This window comes from Melopsittacus undulatus, chromosome 4, assembly GCF_012275295.1.
Source record: "Melopsittacus undulatus isolate bMelUnd1 chromosome 4, bMelUnd1.mat.Z, whole genome shotgun sequence".
NCBI lineage: Eukaryota > Metazoa > Chordata > Aves > Psittaciformes > Psittaculidae > Melopsittacus > Melopsittacus undulatus.
In genome coordinates this window covers 54,762,700-54,780,286 of record NC_047530.1, presented here as the reverse complement: position 1 = coordinate 54,780,286, position 17,587 = coordinate 54,762,700, and the positions used below count along the sequence as shown (strand labels likewise).

The window sequence follows — 17,587 nt, the reverse complement described above, 5'->3', positions numbered from 1 at the left end:
AAGGATTAATAAAGTGTTACGCAACTTGAAGTGTTACCAGCATTTAAAAGTAGAACTGACTTCAGTGACAGATGCATAAGTTTATTAGAACAGTTGATTTTAGCACTGTCAGTATAAGTCTCATCTATTTAATGGCATGTATATATCACAGTATTAAATCCATGGCAAGAATGTTCTCGGGTAATGATGAGACAACTCCACTTGTTTTTAGGGAGCCAGAATATCAACCCTAACTTTCAGGAGTGAGTATCTGAGTTTTGCTGAAAGCAATGGGAGCTATCAGGTAAAAATTGGGTAATTTAGATCTTTAAATAGATCAATTTTTTTGTTTGTTTCTATCTACAGATGGACTGATTCATGTCTTGAAGACTTTTGCTATAAACAGCATTATTTATAAAGTTGAAAAAACAGATATGTGAATTATTATGTGCATTTTATTTTAGAAAATGCAGCATGAACTTGACTTAAGAAAACAGAGCTGGAGTCCACTGTTTATGCTTTATGTTTTGGATCATTCTGAAAGCTTCTTAAAGAGCAAGGATTTAAGTCTGCATTTAAAATTATGATACTGAGCAGCTCAACTAGGGTATCTTGAAAACACATTTATGTAACAAGTAAACTCCAAGGAAGGGAAAGGACATGAAAATACAGAGTTATTGAAAGACAGACTTCCTGGAGATCACTTTTACAACATTGGAACGAACAATTACTAATCAAAAGTAAAAACTGTATGCTATCCAAAATGTACTGACTCTGATTTCCAAGGGGCTTAGGATTTTGGTTAAAATCTAGCCCAGCAAAGAAGAGAAATATACAAACCTAGAGCAGCCAAGAGCCAGAAGCAGACGGAGTGTGTGTGAATATTCATATGCCACTTTGGCAGCCCACAGCATAGTGACTACACTAAAGGAAATGCTGGATACCTCAAAATCCTTTTTTTTTAATTATGGTTGGGAAAACTAACCACCTTTTGCAAAGTTTAGAACACTGACTTGTGAAGGAAGGATATAAGCAGTCCTAATTCAGTTTTTCTCATCGGGGCAATGGTAAGAAAGGCCTTGCTTACCTTCCCAGTCCTCCATGTAAGGAGCTTCTTCAGCTTCCTTCTCAGGAGAGTTGCCATCTATGAACTTTCCTTCCTTCATAACTCTAGTAATTTCTCTAAGCTGCTGAAGTAACCTTTTTTCCTGGTCTGTTGTAACATTTTGAGTCCTGCTAGAAAATATTAGACACCAGAATTCAGTCCACTATTATTACAAACTATTAACAGGGTTTGAACCCAACTGTTTGGTCTGTCCCAGCAGTACAGCCTGAAGAAACCTGGCTGCAGTATGATCACTGCTCAACATCTGCATGTGGTCTGCACTTCAGCTTGGTATAAAGTTTATCCATCTACCCAGAAAACCTGGAAACTTAAACAGGCAAAGGAAGGTAGGTACGGCCAATGCAAGAGCGAGATGAAAGTGACACACAGGGAAGAGTTATGGTACAAAAGATACTACAGAAATTTCTGGCCTTTAAAAGAGGTGAGAATTAGGGGGGCATGCCTTGTTTAAAGCATTATCAGAAAATATAATTCAAAACCTATGCTATCAGCCATAGGGCTGATCAAAATGTCTCACACTGACATTAGTCACAAGAGTCTATTGATACCCAATTATAAATAGTTCTCTAAAAATATTATGGACAAAACAATATTTGAAGGGTGGTGATCTGAGCTCTACTGACTAACTCAGTAGGTCAGAATAAGAAAGATACTGGCTGTACTTACGGATGAAAATGGTGCTTGTTTCATCTTGAGTTTCAATTTGCTCTTGAGCAGGTGTTTGACCTCTGTGTAAGTGCTACTTCGAGCCTCTCAGGGGATGGAGGCACTACTCTAATGCTCTTTTGAACTTTGAATATGTTTTGGGCAGGATCCATTGCCCCCAGTTACTCAGAGAGGGTGGCCCTTGGGATGCATGTAATGCTGTGCTATAGGAGGTGAGGTCAGAGCAGTGATCCCTGGTGAGCTGCAGACTATCAGACAGATAATCTCCAAGATCAGACAGCTGCTCAGGGAATCTTAGGGGTGAGATGGGAAGAGGGGAGCTGGAAACTGGTTAATGATTCTGGATTTAGGTGATTAGTATTTGCCTAAACCTTGTTTCAGGTGCCTGAAATCTCATAAACTTGAAAACTTGTGGCATCCATCTTTAGTTTTCCCTCTTACTAACTGTTATGACTAGAGCAGCAGTTTAAGAGGTACTTTGTGCTATTCTACATATCCAGGAATGGTGGTGACATGATAGTTACTTCACTAAAGGCAGCAGAGTCATACAAGTTTAAAGCCAAAAAGATTAGCATTGTACTGCTGATCACAGTGCTGACAATGGGTTAGATTTTGTGCACAGCAGCACGCACAGTTGCCTGTAACTGAACTTAGTTTAACAGCAGGCCCACTGGCTCCATTAGCAGCTACCCAGATTAAACTGTTTGAGACCACAAAGCTGAACATCACTTCTCTGTGCTTCCCCTGAGAAGCCCCACAGTTTGAAAGGCTGATTTGCCCCCAATGTTATATGGAGGTTGGGCTGATTCTCCTCAAGTTGTGGTGGCAGTGTGTTCCACAGAACAAGTGAAGGTGTGACACTGCATCTTCTGAAAAGCCTGGGCTAGGCAGATGTAGAATTTGAGATGTGAATTAAGAGACACACAAAAAGAAATGGTTTCATCAGCTACTGCCTTTGACAGAAGCTTTAATAGAACTGCCAAACTAATCCTCCTCTTACAGACAAAAGTGTATGTAATTTGAATATATATCACCTGGATAAAGATAGGTCTATCTGTTTAACACAATGGGGAGATATGCTAGCTCATATATAGGATAAATCAAAGCAGCTGCATCACTGTGGTATTTCGTATGGGAGAATTTCTAATATGCTGGATACTCCCATTAGAAAGCACTACTGTCATATTGCAACACAAGGGCTCCGTATTTCAGAGTATTCCTCCTCCAGATACCTTGCTTAAATGACAAATCTCCCTTTAGAGGGGGAGAAACCAAAGCCCATGCACTATTTCTACTTCCTTTAAGGCCTCTAGGAAGACTTAGTGTAGGATGCTGACAATGTATAAGACATCTGGCTGCCTGCATATGAGGGATTTACCAGGGTATAATGCACTTCAGAACACCAAGGACAACGGATGTAAAAGGTTTACAGTATAAGAAAAGGTAATTATTTTTGCTTTATGTGCTTGTGGCTCCAACACAGCTATTACTTTTCATAGTGGCAATGCACTAACAGGTAAAGGTTTCTTATTCTTACACTGAGATCAGAACATCTGAAGAATTATCATGACTTCAGTGAAAATCCATAATCTAACACAGTATCTCAGACATGTCCACTAGTGTGTTTTTTGGTTCATGACCTGAAAACAATCACTGTTAACAATAGCCCAAAACTGGCACTCCGCAGATTACAGCCTCTCTCTTTCTTCCATATTACATTTGTTTAGTTTATAGTAAAAAGATACTTTTTCCAACTGATAGCCTAGTAAAGAGGGTTTTAAAAGGAGGTAATTGAGCTGATTAGTTTTACCTTTTACCTAATCACCATAAACTGAGAATTTTTTACAAGAGAGCATTGTACAATACTCCCATTGAGAAAAATATTAACTAGCATTTTTCAATTTAAAGTGGTTTCAAAATACCAAACTTTACAAACAGTGGTGAGAAGACTATGAGTAAGACATCCATGAGAATGGGTAGGGAAAAACTTTGTACCATTATATCACTGTTCCAACACTGAAACACTGCTAAAAGCCTGGAAAAAAAGCAGTACGCATATTTTTAATGTGGAGAGCCCTATTATAGCCATCGATCAAGTCTTTATTTCTGAATCACCAAATTTCCAGCCAAGCTTTTCATCTCTGCTGAGAGATACTGGACTATAAAGGTCTACATGTAGAGACTGGAAATACTGAGGTCCCCTTAGTGATAGGATGTGATGATAAATTATAAAATCATGTGATTTAAATTTATAACCTGTTAAAAAAGTGCTGGGAAAAGTGCTAGATTTTCTCAGAGCTGTGAATCATTATATCCTTAGGTGGTATATACTACCCATTTAAATATGTGCGTTAGGTAACAACTGTCTTTGTCCGTCTCAGTTTAGATTTGGTTATGTTGCTGAGGACTTGGCCAGGTAGTTCTTTGTTCCTCTTACTTTCCTTAACTTGCTTCTAGTCCTTGCTACTACATGCTAGGCCTTTTTAAAAGCATCTGTGCTTTTACCTTCTGAAAGTAAGTTTTACATTTCTGCAAACTCTACTTAAGGCTGTAGCAATTCCAGTTAGTATGCTGGTTTGGAAAGAGGTCTCCTGGGTTGGTTTGAAGGTTGGTCTTCCAACCTCATAAAAAAAACCCAACCAGACTACCTTCTACAACATAGAGCTGGATGATATGAGCTATCCCATCTGAGAAAACCTGCTAAGAGCATTGAGAGGTCTTCCAGCCTCATTTGCTCAAATGCTTTTGACAGAAAAAGAAATGGGCAGGACACACCACAGCAAGAAATCAGCACGTACACTTGCTACAGAGAAAAGAGTAAAATCACACAGCACAGTATACACTACTCCTTTGGAAGAAGCTTTCTTTCTGAGGTACAGTTATCTGAGAACAAACTGTCCTTCCAAACGTATCCAATTTCAAAAGCAACAGTTTTTTTTAAGGAAATATACAAAAGGAGATTTCTTTTTCAGATTCTAAACATCTTCACCAGGAGAAAGCCAGGATGAACCCTGGAGCAGTTCAGCCACAAGAATAATACTCCTGAAGTACAGTGAGAGGACACAGAGGCATGAGCTCAGACCTCAGTGCTGCTGCAAACACTGGGTTATATCATTTTTGTGACAACGCAAAATACAGCCTTTGGTTTGCTAGCGCCTCACTTAGCAGGCTGGGAATCACTTTACCATATTTAGTATAATGGGCCATGGTCTCACCTGGGTTCTTTCAGCATTAGTTTAAATATGATACCATTTGTTTCTTCCTCTGCCTTTTCTGTTGTATGGCAAAAAATGGAATACTTATGTTCAACTGCATATTAATAAAATCAACTGCATATTAATAAAATGGGGTTCAAGTATATTTGCTCTCCTCTTTCATCTATCAACATCCAGACTGAATAATCCTAGCACTATACTCTGTGCTGTAATTACACTTTCTAACCATACATTTTAAGATGTTCATCCAGTATTACTGAACTTAATGAGTATCACAGGATAGATTAAGAAAGCTTCAAAATCTGTGTCTTTTCTTCAAAGTCTGGTGTCTTAAAAGAATACGTCTGAGTGTATTTTAAAAGCAGCTATTTGCTCCATCTAGAGGTGCTTTTCCCTTCTCTTTAAAGAAGCTACATAAAAATTTTTCATTAGGTTTAGATTCTGATTTCCCCTGAGGCCTTTAGATCCATCTATATAAATAGTTTGGTTGAACAAAGAAAGGAAGTTCCACTAAATAGAGGCTCTGAGCCAATAAGACAGAGTGGAACAAACACTGGATCAGACCCTAAACCCATTTTCTCAGTAAAAAATATCCTATCTGAGAGTCAGCACAGTACCTGGGCAGCTCATAAGCCTATTTATGGCAGCTTAAAAGTAAGCATAGAGCATTGTGTTAGCTCTCCAAAGATAGACAAAATAGTATCTGTTTCCCTAACAAAACCAGTGCAGTTTAGGGGTTCTCCCGCTGGAACCTGGAATAACACAGGCAAGTCTGGCACCTCATCTTGCTGAGATGAGTGCAGCCACAATACAGGCCGTGGTGCAAAGTGGGCAGAACTACACACTCAAAGAGAACGCAGTTTGAAGCATAAATAAACATCATGTGCAAATTCAGCAGAGATTTGTTCCTACAGAATGGGTTAAACCAGGCATTGACAGATCCAAAGTTAACATGCATTACAACCTGAACGGCTATTTATTTTGCCTGCAAACATCACCTTAATATTCATGGTATTCAAATTTTCAGCACTGCAGTTATGCATTGTCCTATTGATGTGTTATTAACACTCCTCATGAAAAATGGACTTGTTTCCAGTTTCCTTATAACATAGAATAGTGATCTCAGATTTATAGCAAACAATAAACATAATAAATTTTTAAATCCTGATTTTACAACTCTTATTTTTTCCTGTTATGTTTAGAAACAAATGCATGGATTTACTAGCTACAGGGTGGAACTAAGTTATGGAATCAGATTATTATACAATTCTGTCCTTTAAGAAATATTTTATGGCTATTCTAACAGGCATTTACATAGATTATAACAGCATTTCTATTAGAAAAACAATTTATATAACCGGAAAATAACATAAAATGAATTGGTCTCTTAGGAATTATTCAGAATATTACTTTGGTCACATAAGACAGATTGGTTTATATACTTTAAATGTAGATGTTTTGTTTTCTGTTTACACATACCTGTCATTATCTTGCAAACAATGCACTGTACAAAGGGGAAGTTAGGGATAGTTCCTTTTCTGCTTAAGGAGAATGGAGTTGGAAGAAATTACTTATTTTAAATCTAGATGCTGAAAAGATCAACACTGCAGAACAAAAAGTGTGCTGTGTAAAAGCAAATTCCTACAATTTGAAGTAATAATAAAATGCTATTTTAATACAGCAAAAGTAAGAAAGTTTCATTTCTAATCAGAACAGAATCTGTCTGTAAAATGCTGTAATTTGAAACATACCTGTCACAGTTAGGTCCTACTCTGTTGATTAACTTTTCCATAGCTTCTTCTGTCTCCCTCAGTTTTTCCTGAAGTTGAGTGAGTTCATAGTCAGCTGTAAATCAAATAAAATCCCAAGATCTATCAGTAGAAGCTTTGAAAATGTATCCCTGTCCCATTATCACAAGTAGCACATGCTGTACCAAACCAGACTGGTTGTGAGTGAACTAAAGCATGCAGCTTAAAGAGTTCTACATACTTTTCCTGGTATAGGAAGGTGAAGTCTACTGCTAATGGTAATAGGACACACAGAAAACACCTTCTTTCAAAAGGCTCTTGAGCAACCTCACAGTACAGAGTGGGCCACTGTAAATGTCCTGGACATTGAAGTTAGGGAATGGAAAATAGGTTGGGTTTGCCTTTTTTTTTTCTCTCATAAGGAAACCATACTGTTTTACTGTCTATTGCTCAACTAATAGTTCTCATGGAATTTCTCTGTTAAGTCCATGGGAACAGAGACAAAAGGTCACTTGAGCATTTTTAAGAAGTCTCAAGGTTTGAGAAACCACATCTTTATCAAAGAGAATTAAGTTCATGGGCATGATGGCATCCAACTAACCCTGCATAGGTGTGCTACAGCAGGCAGCAAGTGTTAACGGTCTACTAGGCTTACCAGGAAGAAAAGCTAGCCTGTCTGGGGAGCAAAGCATGGTATGTTCATAGTTGCACCTCCTTACAAAAAATGTGTCTATGCTGCAATAGCAGACACACATGCAGACATGCAGGAACACCCGTACTGGCTTTAATGTAGCCAAAAATGTTAACAGTAAAGATGCAACAGCAAGGACATCTATAAGAAAGCTGAAGCTTTCTGTTTGGCTGCTGTAACTCATGCTCAAAATCCTGTAGCTGAGACTTCATTGTTCCCCACTGCAGAACAAAATGAAGCCAACCCAGCTTAGTTAAACACTTAGCGGCTACAGGTACATCCATTGAAGTAGCACAAAGGCACGACAGAACTTCAACATAGTAGGAATAGAGAAAGCCATTCACAAACATCCTGCTTTTAGAAAGATCTCTATTCTGCAAATAACATCATTACTTAATGTATCACTGATGTCATTGTTTTGCATGTCTGAGCCTTTAAAAATAGAGGAAAGGAAATTGGCATAGAAAAAGGAAGTTACTCCCTCCAAGTCCCTATGTAAATGGTCACTCATCTTCAAGTTCCTAGTCCAATGACTTGTCCCCTGCGCTGCTACAGCTTACCGTGAATGCTTTAGGAATACAAATGAAGACCTCTAGAAGAAGGCCGAATAATTTTTGTCACTAGTTCTTTGGGTTATAATGATGGTAAATGTTTTAACTTACTGCAAAGTTAGTTTCTCTCACCAAGCATTAGAGGAAAAAATACAATTACTGTTGCTAATAAATTGCACAAAATTTCCAGGCACAACGCAGAACAAGTGCACTGAAAACACAATCTGTAGTGCTGAGTACATTAGGTATTCCTAATATAAACATTAATGTCAAGGCAATTACAGCATGTTAAAGAAAATTACCTAGTGGTAGCACTTTCTATAAAGCCCTAAGTACTTTTCTTCTCTATTATAATTTAGTCAGCTAATTTAAATACTATTATGGTAACTACTCATCCAATCTTCAATCGTAAACTTATTAATTTATCTAATAAATATCTACAAGTAGTTGAATCTATCCCACTGATTGCTGTTTAGGTAAAATCAAAATAGTATTTCAGAATACTATTTGCTTTCTTTATTGCACTCATGAAAACTTCAAGCACTGCAAAAGGGGAAAGGAGAAAGTAGGGAAGTACCTGGGGGTGGCTAAGAATTCACAAATTCAAATAAAGGAAACTAGCTTTTAATAATATCTTCATATACTATTACTAGAATACCACAGATTATAGAATAATTATAGATGGACATCCTATTATTCCTTTTTAATCATTAGCTACATAGCTTTTCAGCAAATCTGTACAGTTAATTCAGTGAACCTCATGAGAAGCCACTGCTTCCAGAGGGGCTTGGGATCAGTCTACTCTTGCAGAGTCTCATTAACTGAATGAGATTGGAAAGTGACAGTGCAGTAATTCACTTTAACTCCTGCTCATTCCAACACAGAAGCTCCTGGCTAGTTCTTCATGGGGGAAAACAACAGCTTTACAGTGTGCCCAGAACTTGAAGAATAGGGTTGGACTGTACCTCTACAGACAACACAGACGTAACTCAGAAATCATACATACTGATTTTTCTCTTCATGTTTCCAGGTGCAGCAGTAGGGCATTTCCGCTCTCCAGCAGTAGTTCTCCCCTTGGAAGCCAGCTAATGAGTGAAAAAGATGACCCTTCTATGAGTTACTGTAATAGTAAAATATAACCACCAAACACAACAGAAAAAGGATAGAAGATTAAAATATGCTAGAAAGTAACTACAGAAAAGTATGCACAGCAGCAAAACCAGCAATCGTGAAAGATGCCTGGGAGATTGTTTAAAACACAATACATGACATACACAGTATATATAATATGTTGTCACACATTAAAAAAAAAAAGAGAATACTATGTGTATATTGAAAATTAATCTAACGATGTTTTAGACTTACACAATTTCCAGGGGGTAAAGAAAATCCTTCAAAAATTGTATGAGGTCAGAGGCCAATACAGGATCACACCAACCCACCCTACATTCTCTGTTACAGTCTTTACAATAGCAAAACCCAGAGGATACACCAATCTCTCAACCACTAATCAAAGGTCCAGCATGAACACTTGTGGGGTTTATTCTGGAGCTAGGCTGAAATGGAACCAGGTACAGAAATGAGACTTTGCTGTTTTGAGGGTTTTTAGTTGTTATGTCCCTGACTTTTCCATTTATGTTGGTCTTACCTTAAATAAAATGTACAGGATATATAAGAAGATGCCGAATCCATATATAGGGATAATCTGCCCCACAAGACCTCTCCCAGTTCCACCAGTGCTTCCACCACCACTTCCACCTGCCTTGGCTTTGGCAACTGCTTCAGCAAGGTGAGACCTTGGAAAATGAGGAGTAGCTCGGCTGTCGGGAGCAGCCTGGTAATGCATCCTCGGTGGAAAGCGACCGAGCTTCCCTGCGAAAAAACACACAACCATTATTCTTATTCTGTTACTCTTCACCCTTCTAAAGGCAGCCTACAACTGCAGCAGGTGCGGCTGACCTATTTTCTCTACTTGTAAACATACCATCACTGATAAATAAAGTAACTTGTTGGACTGTAAGTACTAAGCCTGTAAACTCAACCCTCAGTCACTTACTATATGTAACGCTAGGAGAGTTAGGTATATGCAATTACTCTTGATTTCAAGAAGAGAAAAAGCTGGCAGGGCAATTAACAAAATATACTTTTTTAATAGGTACATAATCATCCAAAGAACCCTATGAATCAACATCTCTAACAGGATGAAAACCTAAAGTCTTACTTCTGGCTCTCTACTACAAAAAAAATAAACCAAGCTAACAACATACCAGTTTTCTGTTGTGAGATTGATCTGTCAATATTACACAAAGGCATGTTAATGTATAAACCCATATATTTACTACAACGTGTACTACCCATCTACATCTTGATACACAACTCCAGTGTTTGCCCAGTATAGATTTTCAGCTATACCGAAAAATCACCTGATTTTGACAAATGAATAATGAAAGAGAAAGAAAAGTGGTAGTACCTCAAATGGTTCTGCTTAAAAAGGTGTTAGCTAAAGCAATGTAAGAGGAGACTGAATATAGCTTGGGACATATTATCTTCAGCATTTTAGAGGAAAAAAAATAGTTTCTAGCCTTGAGAGCAGCAAAGACAAGAAATGGAAGTGAGCTTACATGAATGTGTGGATGCTACAAGACTGCAGAGAGCCTGAAACACTGCTGTGGATGATTCCATTCAATTGAAATGCACTAGAATCTCAATAAACGTAAGCTCACACATTATTCTATTTTCTTGCTGTTATGAATTCAACACTTTTGCCATCAAATTCGCTATTTTACTCCTCCATGTACTTAACATCCTTCTTTCTATCTCCATATCCAGCTTGGACTTGCACCTGCACTCCCTCTCACTGACTGGGACTGAACTGAATTATCCAGCTCCTCTACCACCAAGTCTAGTGGTGGGAGGCGTTGGATGGAAGCACCAGAGATGGGGAGTGCCACACTGAGCTGCAGCTCACCCCCTGATGCTAGCTGCAGAACTCTCCAACCCTGGCACATGCAGCAGGAAAGCCAAGCAGCCTGCTGACTGGCACTGGGGCAGCCTGCATGCATTTGCATAAAGAAAATGAAAAGCAGGTTTGAAATAGCACTGAAAATAACTAACTTTGCTTCTGTGAGTACCCAGCTGCAACTATTTTTATTAGAAGCAAGACAAGAGAAAAATTAGCATTAGTTCTTGTTAGGAAACACCATCATAGGAAGCTAAATTCCTGAGCATAGAAAATTACAGTAAATATATATTAGGAAGTGATATCAATAATTCGTGAAGTGCTACTATTAAAAACACATTTCCTTATAAGTGATGGCACACATTCTTTGAGTGCTGTAGGCTTCAGTGGAACTATCCAGGTATACCACTGCTGACCAAACCCACTCTCAGATTAGCTCAGGGTTAACTCTGAGGAAGCTTTATAATGCACTTTAATATTAGTGAATTATTCAAGGTCTGTGATGGAAAGCATAGCATCTTATTTACAAAACAGTCCCATTGCTCCAGCAGGAATGCCTTGTAGCAGTAGGTCACTGTGAAAGTAAGTGTGATGTCGTGCAGAGAGCAGTATGACTGAGGCAGGGATGAAACAGCAGGGTAGATAAACCTTTGTAAAACATCTTACACTTATGCAAATATTTGTTATAAAAAAAAAAAGATAAAACAGAAAATAATTGACAAAGGTGAAACTATATTTAAAGGAAATAGTTTTCTACTACACAAGGCCTTTTTTGTGCTTTAAAACCTTCAGGCCAAAGGGACACATACTAGTCATTTCAATATCAAAATAATTTAAAAGGGGAATTTCATGGCTCCTAGTTCTAAATCTATTGATTTTAAAACTTTTATAATGATTTCCTTATTAAAATATATACATATTATTTTTCATAGTTTTTTATTGTGAAGAACCCATGCAAACTGTACTGCCAACAAATTGGCAGCACATGTGATTCAAAAGCAACACAGGCACAAAACTGTCAAGTATACAGTATATAGATGGAAATGAGGAATGATTTGGATGCCATTGTCAAATGAGCAAGATACCCTGTGCTATTAAAAACCCCAACATCCTAACTCCATAATCGAGTAGGTGATGTGCCCAGATGCCGCATTTCCAGGGATGAAACAGACCACTTTCAAATGGAGACAACAACATACACTCCATCAATAAAATGCTGCTACAGCAGCACGGAAGGGCACACATTGGGCCCTTGTTTTGAATACACCCTACCTGGCTTTGCAGTCTTTTTACCTAAGGTTTACCCAACACATTTAATAATTTGTCTGTTTAATGCTTCAAACCAACTTTGCAAAGCAGCTACAGGGCAAGCAGAGCACGCTTTGTCTAATCCTGGCCCTTCAAAAGCTGTAAATCCAAAAATGAAATTATGCCCCAACTCACATTTGTGTTCTCTAAGAGACTGTAGATTTCTGAATGTAGATAAAGTCATTAATAGCAGTATCATGTTAGAATTATGGTGGGGTTTTTAATCTCTTAACAATAAGAACACTCAACTGAAAAAAGCAACTCTTAAAATATGTATTTATAGCACACAACAGCCAACAAGCTGATAATATACAGACCATCCAAGTATCTGGTTTCCAAGAAAGCTGTTCTGCGGTTCTGTTCGAATGGGATTTAGGAATTGCTACTGAGCCCAACTTGACTATTTAAAAAGTTATTTAGACTTGAGTTATTGTATGATTCAGCCACTTAGTCTAGATAATACATCCTTCTGTGACATCTGACCAGCTGTAAAATGCTGGGACACATACATATATACATGTATAATAAAAAAATAAAAGTTTGACATATAGTACATATGGGCTGGTGCTATGTTAACTTTGCACTCAATTCATCGGGAAACTTACGATACATTACTTCATTTATAAAATGGGCATATTCTTCAGACACCAGGAAGCATAGGAGAGGGGTTAGACAGGAAATGGCAATCTGAGAAGTGCATGTGATTCTTCCAAGCTGACAGCAAAGGACACTGTTCTGATTGCTCCTCATATCTCAACTGTGGGGGACAGCACCCACAGCTTTGGGTATTCTCTGCATTAGGTGCTCTGCTTTTTTGTTTCCATTCCAAAACCATGATTATATCACTTTGGTTTGGAAATGCTAAGATTAAGTGTGTTTTTTTTCCAAGTAAGACATTTACTTTTCCTTGCTGTGCATGCAAAACCAACCAACCAAAAAAACACAGCCCAAGAGCAAACAGCCAAGAACAAACTCAGCTAGATGTTTTGCAAAAGCTTTAACCAAAAAAACCATGTGACAGTGGGATACAGAACTATCCTCCTGCCTCAGCAATGCAAATTCCAGTTCTCAAACCTATCTTCAAACTGTACTTGGACTCCCACATTTAGGGATGCTTATTTACATTAGCTGACATTTACATTTGCCTGGTAAAATGTTCATCATAGTGACTAAAAAAGAAAATCAGCATTTTTTCAGACAGTCCCAGGGATCAGCAATGAAATGTGCTTCTGTGAGAAACAGAACTCAGAGTTTTGTACGCTTTTCTCCCCTGCTCTGTTGGACTTGATATTTGAAGAAGGTATGTGCTCTAAGCAAAGCTTTTCCTGAGTAGGCTATGCAAGACCTCCCTCTCTGGTAGATGCCAATAAAGAGGCATTCATACTGAAACCTGCATCTCAGGACACTTGAATCAATCTTTAGCCCCTCTCAGCAGTGTATTTTCATAAAACATTTATTTTTTCACTCTCTGTCTAACAAGATGAATTGGCCAAAAGGTTCTAAAGCTGCAAGTGGCAACACACAGGAAATCCCATGGACTGCATGATAAAGTAACCTCATCTTCTCTTGGCTGAAAAGTGTTCTCCTAGGTTTTCTTGCATAACATCTAAGTTTGGTATAATAGCTTAGACTAATATATACAGAAACTGTTTTCTTGACATTTAATTTAAATCCTCTTTCAAGCCACTATATCATTTCTGTTGCTATTCTTTAACATCCTGTAATTTCCCCAACTCCTCTGCCCACAGAAAGCCCAAGTAAGTAACCCTTTATATAACACTACAAGTTCATGTCTGGTTTATTTTTGAGGCCACTATTTCAGTGTTACACACTATCATGAGACCCATGTTTTAGATTTTTTACACATGTAATCATTTATATTTTTCTCTTCTAAATCTTTTTATAAATACTTTTCACTCTGGCAGACAGTCTAACATCAAGATAAAATGGACAAACAGTATGCATTCATTTAGTTCTTGTTGTTTTACTGACATTTACAGTATAGCTCTAGCTGTGCTTCTAACACAACTTTAGAAACCTACACAAAAAAGTTAGAAGGAATGATAGTTTTGAAATCCTAACTGTAAACCACCACATCAGTGTTTTTAATGGACACAGTTAAATGCTTCAACATTTTCTACTAAATACTGCAGGTGGAGGTTAAAAAGGAAAACACAAAAAATACCCAAATGGAAACAAACATCTTCGTTTTCCTAAGTAAGGACATTGCACAAACCCACGCTGGACAGATGCATTACCTGGACAGTCATGTATTTTTCTGGTAAAGCTGGTGCCACTTGATTGTTCATAAGAATAGACAGACAAAACACCCTTTGCCATGGAGCTGAAGGCTTTTCTTAAATTACCATCTCAGAGAGTAGCTTTACAAAATGCATGGCAAATATTTGTGAACAGCAAACTTAAAAGTACTTTTGAAATTGATAGTAGCTCTTTCTCTTTTCCAAAGATTAAAAAAAAATGCTAATGCCTACCCTTGAAGTAAACCAGAAAAGTGATACATTCACAGTGAGCTCTTCAAATAAGTTATCTCAAGGCCTACAAGGGTGCTGGGGAGGGACTCTTCATTAGGGACTGTAGTGACAGGATAAAGGGTAATGGGTTCAAACTTAAACTCGGGAAGTTTAGATTGGATATAAGGAGGAAGTTCTTTACTGTTAGGGTGCTGAGGCACTGGAATGGGTTGCCCAGGGAAGCTGTGAATGGTCCATCCCTGGTGGTGCTCAAGGCCAGGTTCGACAGAGCCTTGAATGACATGGTTTAGTGTGAGGTGTCCCTGGCATGGCAGGGGGGTTGGAACTGGATGATCTTAAGGTCCTAACTATTCTATGACTCTGTTCTCTATGCATTAAACTATTACTGTGATAAAGAACATTTCTGTCTGAAAGACCATAATAACCTCTACTAATATAGAAGCCATGTTCATAATTTTCCTAGGAGACTTCTGAAAATGGCTTTACTAGAGCAAGCAACATTTCCATGCTTAAAGCTTGTTTGAATAAAAAGCCTTCATGGTAACACTGAGTGCTACCAAATGGTAGTAAACTTTAAGAATGTTTTATTCTGAGGCATTTTGCCCCCAAGACTACAATAAGTACTTTATTAACTTCAAGAATGAAATGATTACTTCAAGTTCCTGAAACTTTTGCCAGGTAACTGCAGTTACCAGTTCATTGAAGAGGACAACTAATGACAGAGATATGAATTGAACTGTTCTATCAAGATTTATTCTTCCAATAAAAAAATAACTTCAGGTGAAATAAAGTTTGGTCTACAGAGCAGGTGTAATGAAATTCTTGCTATCAAATTGAAAATATGGACTATAAATTCTCACCTGAAATGGATAAGCTGAGGTGAGGTATTACATTCTCAGCCAAAGACAGGTGCTAGGCTACAAGAAGTGCATACCAAGCATTCACTCTGTGCCAGGCACACACTAACCCACACTGAACTGCTATCTCCTGCAGGGTGATGGAGAGAGTATTTAGACATGTTTATGATGAAAAAGAGTATTTATGTTAAGCATTCAACGGTGGCTGAGATTAGTCAGTTTATGACAGCACGGCTTAAAGCGGGACATGCTATTGCAGGTATGAACATTGCTCACCATACAGCTGTGACTGAAAACAAGTTGGGAGCAAGATTTTTGTTTTGGCTTGGTTTTTTAAAAGCAATTTTTTCTGTCAGATGAATTCAGTCCAAAGAAAGAAGCCCCACAACATTAGCTACAACTAAGATTTCACTGCTACAGGAAAATGGTTTGTCAAATCTCATCATCTGGTATCACCCCAGGATCAGTCAGGAGTTACATAGGTCAGAAGTTAATGGAGACAGGTACCAGCTCCCAGAGCATCTGCTCCCATCCCTGCTTCAGGCAGGTGTCTCCAACATCCTTACAGAGCCTCTGTGCTGCCTTCTGGGCCTCTGTGGGCCCTCATGATAAAGGCTCTTGAAGTTCTGCCGAAAGACCCACCAGCTACCATTCAGGACTTTGGTGTTCAGAGATTCTGCAATGAAACTCTAGACCTGTAGATCTACAGTGATGATGAACCTATACTGACATTCTTAAAAGACCAAGAATACAAACCACCACGGGAGAGAATGCAAGACACAGATTTCAGTTCAGTGTAACATTGTTTTGGCAGTAACTTCAACCTAAGGTCCTTAAAAAATCCTGGACAGATGACAATCATGTTGCGGAATGGTACAGTCACATCAGTACCAGGCTGCTGCAGAGGATGAAGTGACTGGACAGGCGTCCCTATGGGACAGCATTCAGTGCCACCCAGAAGTTCTCTGTACTTCCACCAGACTCACCTTTGGTTTGCTGCCAGACATGGGGCTATGATACTAGCTACTTCTGTGAAGTGCCTTGGGGAGGAAAACCTACAGGGCAATGGGCATAAAGAGAATGGCAGATGCTTGTATGAACTCATTCCTCCAGAACTTAAAATGAAATATGCTTGAGGGACAGCATAGACAGAACCTGACTCTAAATGAGGCACCATGTGCACATATATTATACTGCATGAAAGCCAAGTTTAAAATACCAGAGTAGGAAACTAAACAATGAAGACAATTCAAATGAACCTTTATTTCATGTGCAAAACCAAAAGCATTCTGTACAGAAAATAACGAAGTAATGAAGTATTCAAATAAAAAGTGATGTATCACAATGGGAAAAGAATAAAAAGAAAAAAAGTGGTGTTTTTCTAGTAGCTTTAGTACCGCACTTACCCAAAACAAAGAGAAATTTGGAAGACTTTAAACTATATTTTTTTTGCATGGAAAAGCAAAAATTAGATCACACAACAGTGAATTCAATCTGTCATGCCACGCATCATTAAGGACAGCATGAGTGTCACAGGTAACACGGTAAGGAAAGACTACACTACGTTTCCATACCAGGCGGCAGCGCACCCTCCAGACGCTCCGTACAACCCGGGCCCGCTCGCACCAGGCAGGCCGCCGGCACCACCGACCCCGGCAGCGGGGTCCTCACGGGCGGGGCCCAGCGCAGCACCGACGCCCTAACCCTAACCCCAAACTCGCCGTTGAACCCCCGAGCAGCCGCCGGCACACGGACCTCGGCGCACCGGGGCGGCAGACCGGGGCTGGCAGCGGGGAGCGGCCTCCCCTCGCCTCCGCCGAGCCGGGGCCCGCCGCGGCCTCTTACCCTCGGGCGGCGCAGCCCCGGGCTCCTGCCGCCCGCCGCCCCGAGACAAGAAGGTCCGCGGCAGCAGCAGGGACACGCAGAGTACCAGGCAGGAGAGCACGGCCACCCTGCAGCACGTCGAGTACGCCATGACAGACCCCGCCGCCGAAC

The 17,587-nt window shown here is 39.2% G+C and overlaps 1 protein-coding gene across 1 annotated transcript in view; it reads right to left on the bottom strand.

Annotated features, from left to right (window-relative positions):
- Window positions 1-17,587, bottom strand: part of RIC3 (RIC3 acetylcholine receptor chaperone) — a 19,861-nt gene extending 2,274 nt beyond the window's left edge. The window contains exons 1-5 of the mRNA XM_013130064.3: window positions 17,438-17,587; window positions 9,625-9,848; window positions 8,983-9,061; window positions 6,738-6,831; window positions 1,067-1,215 (exon numbers count right to left, since the gene is read on the bottom strand). Of these exons, the coding sequence (XP_012985518.2) occupies window positions 1,067-1,215; window positions 6,738-6,831; window positions 8,983-9,061; window positions 9,625-9,848; window positions 17,438-17,567 (676 nt within the window). The 5' untranslated portion in view covers window positions 17,568-17,587. The remainder of the gene's footprint in view (window positions 1-1,066; window positions 1,216-6,737; window positions 6,832-8,982; window positions 9,062-9,624; window positions 9,849-17,437) is intronic.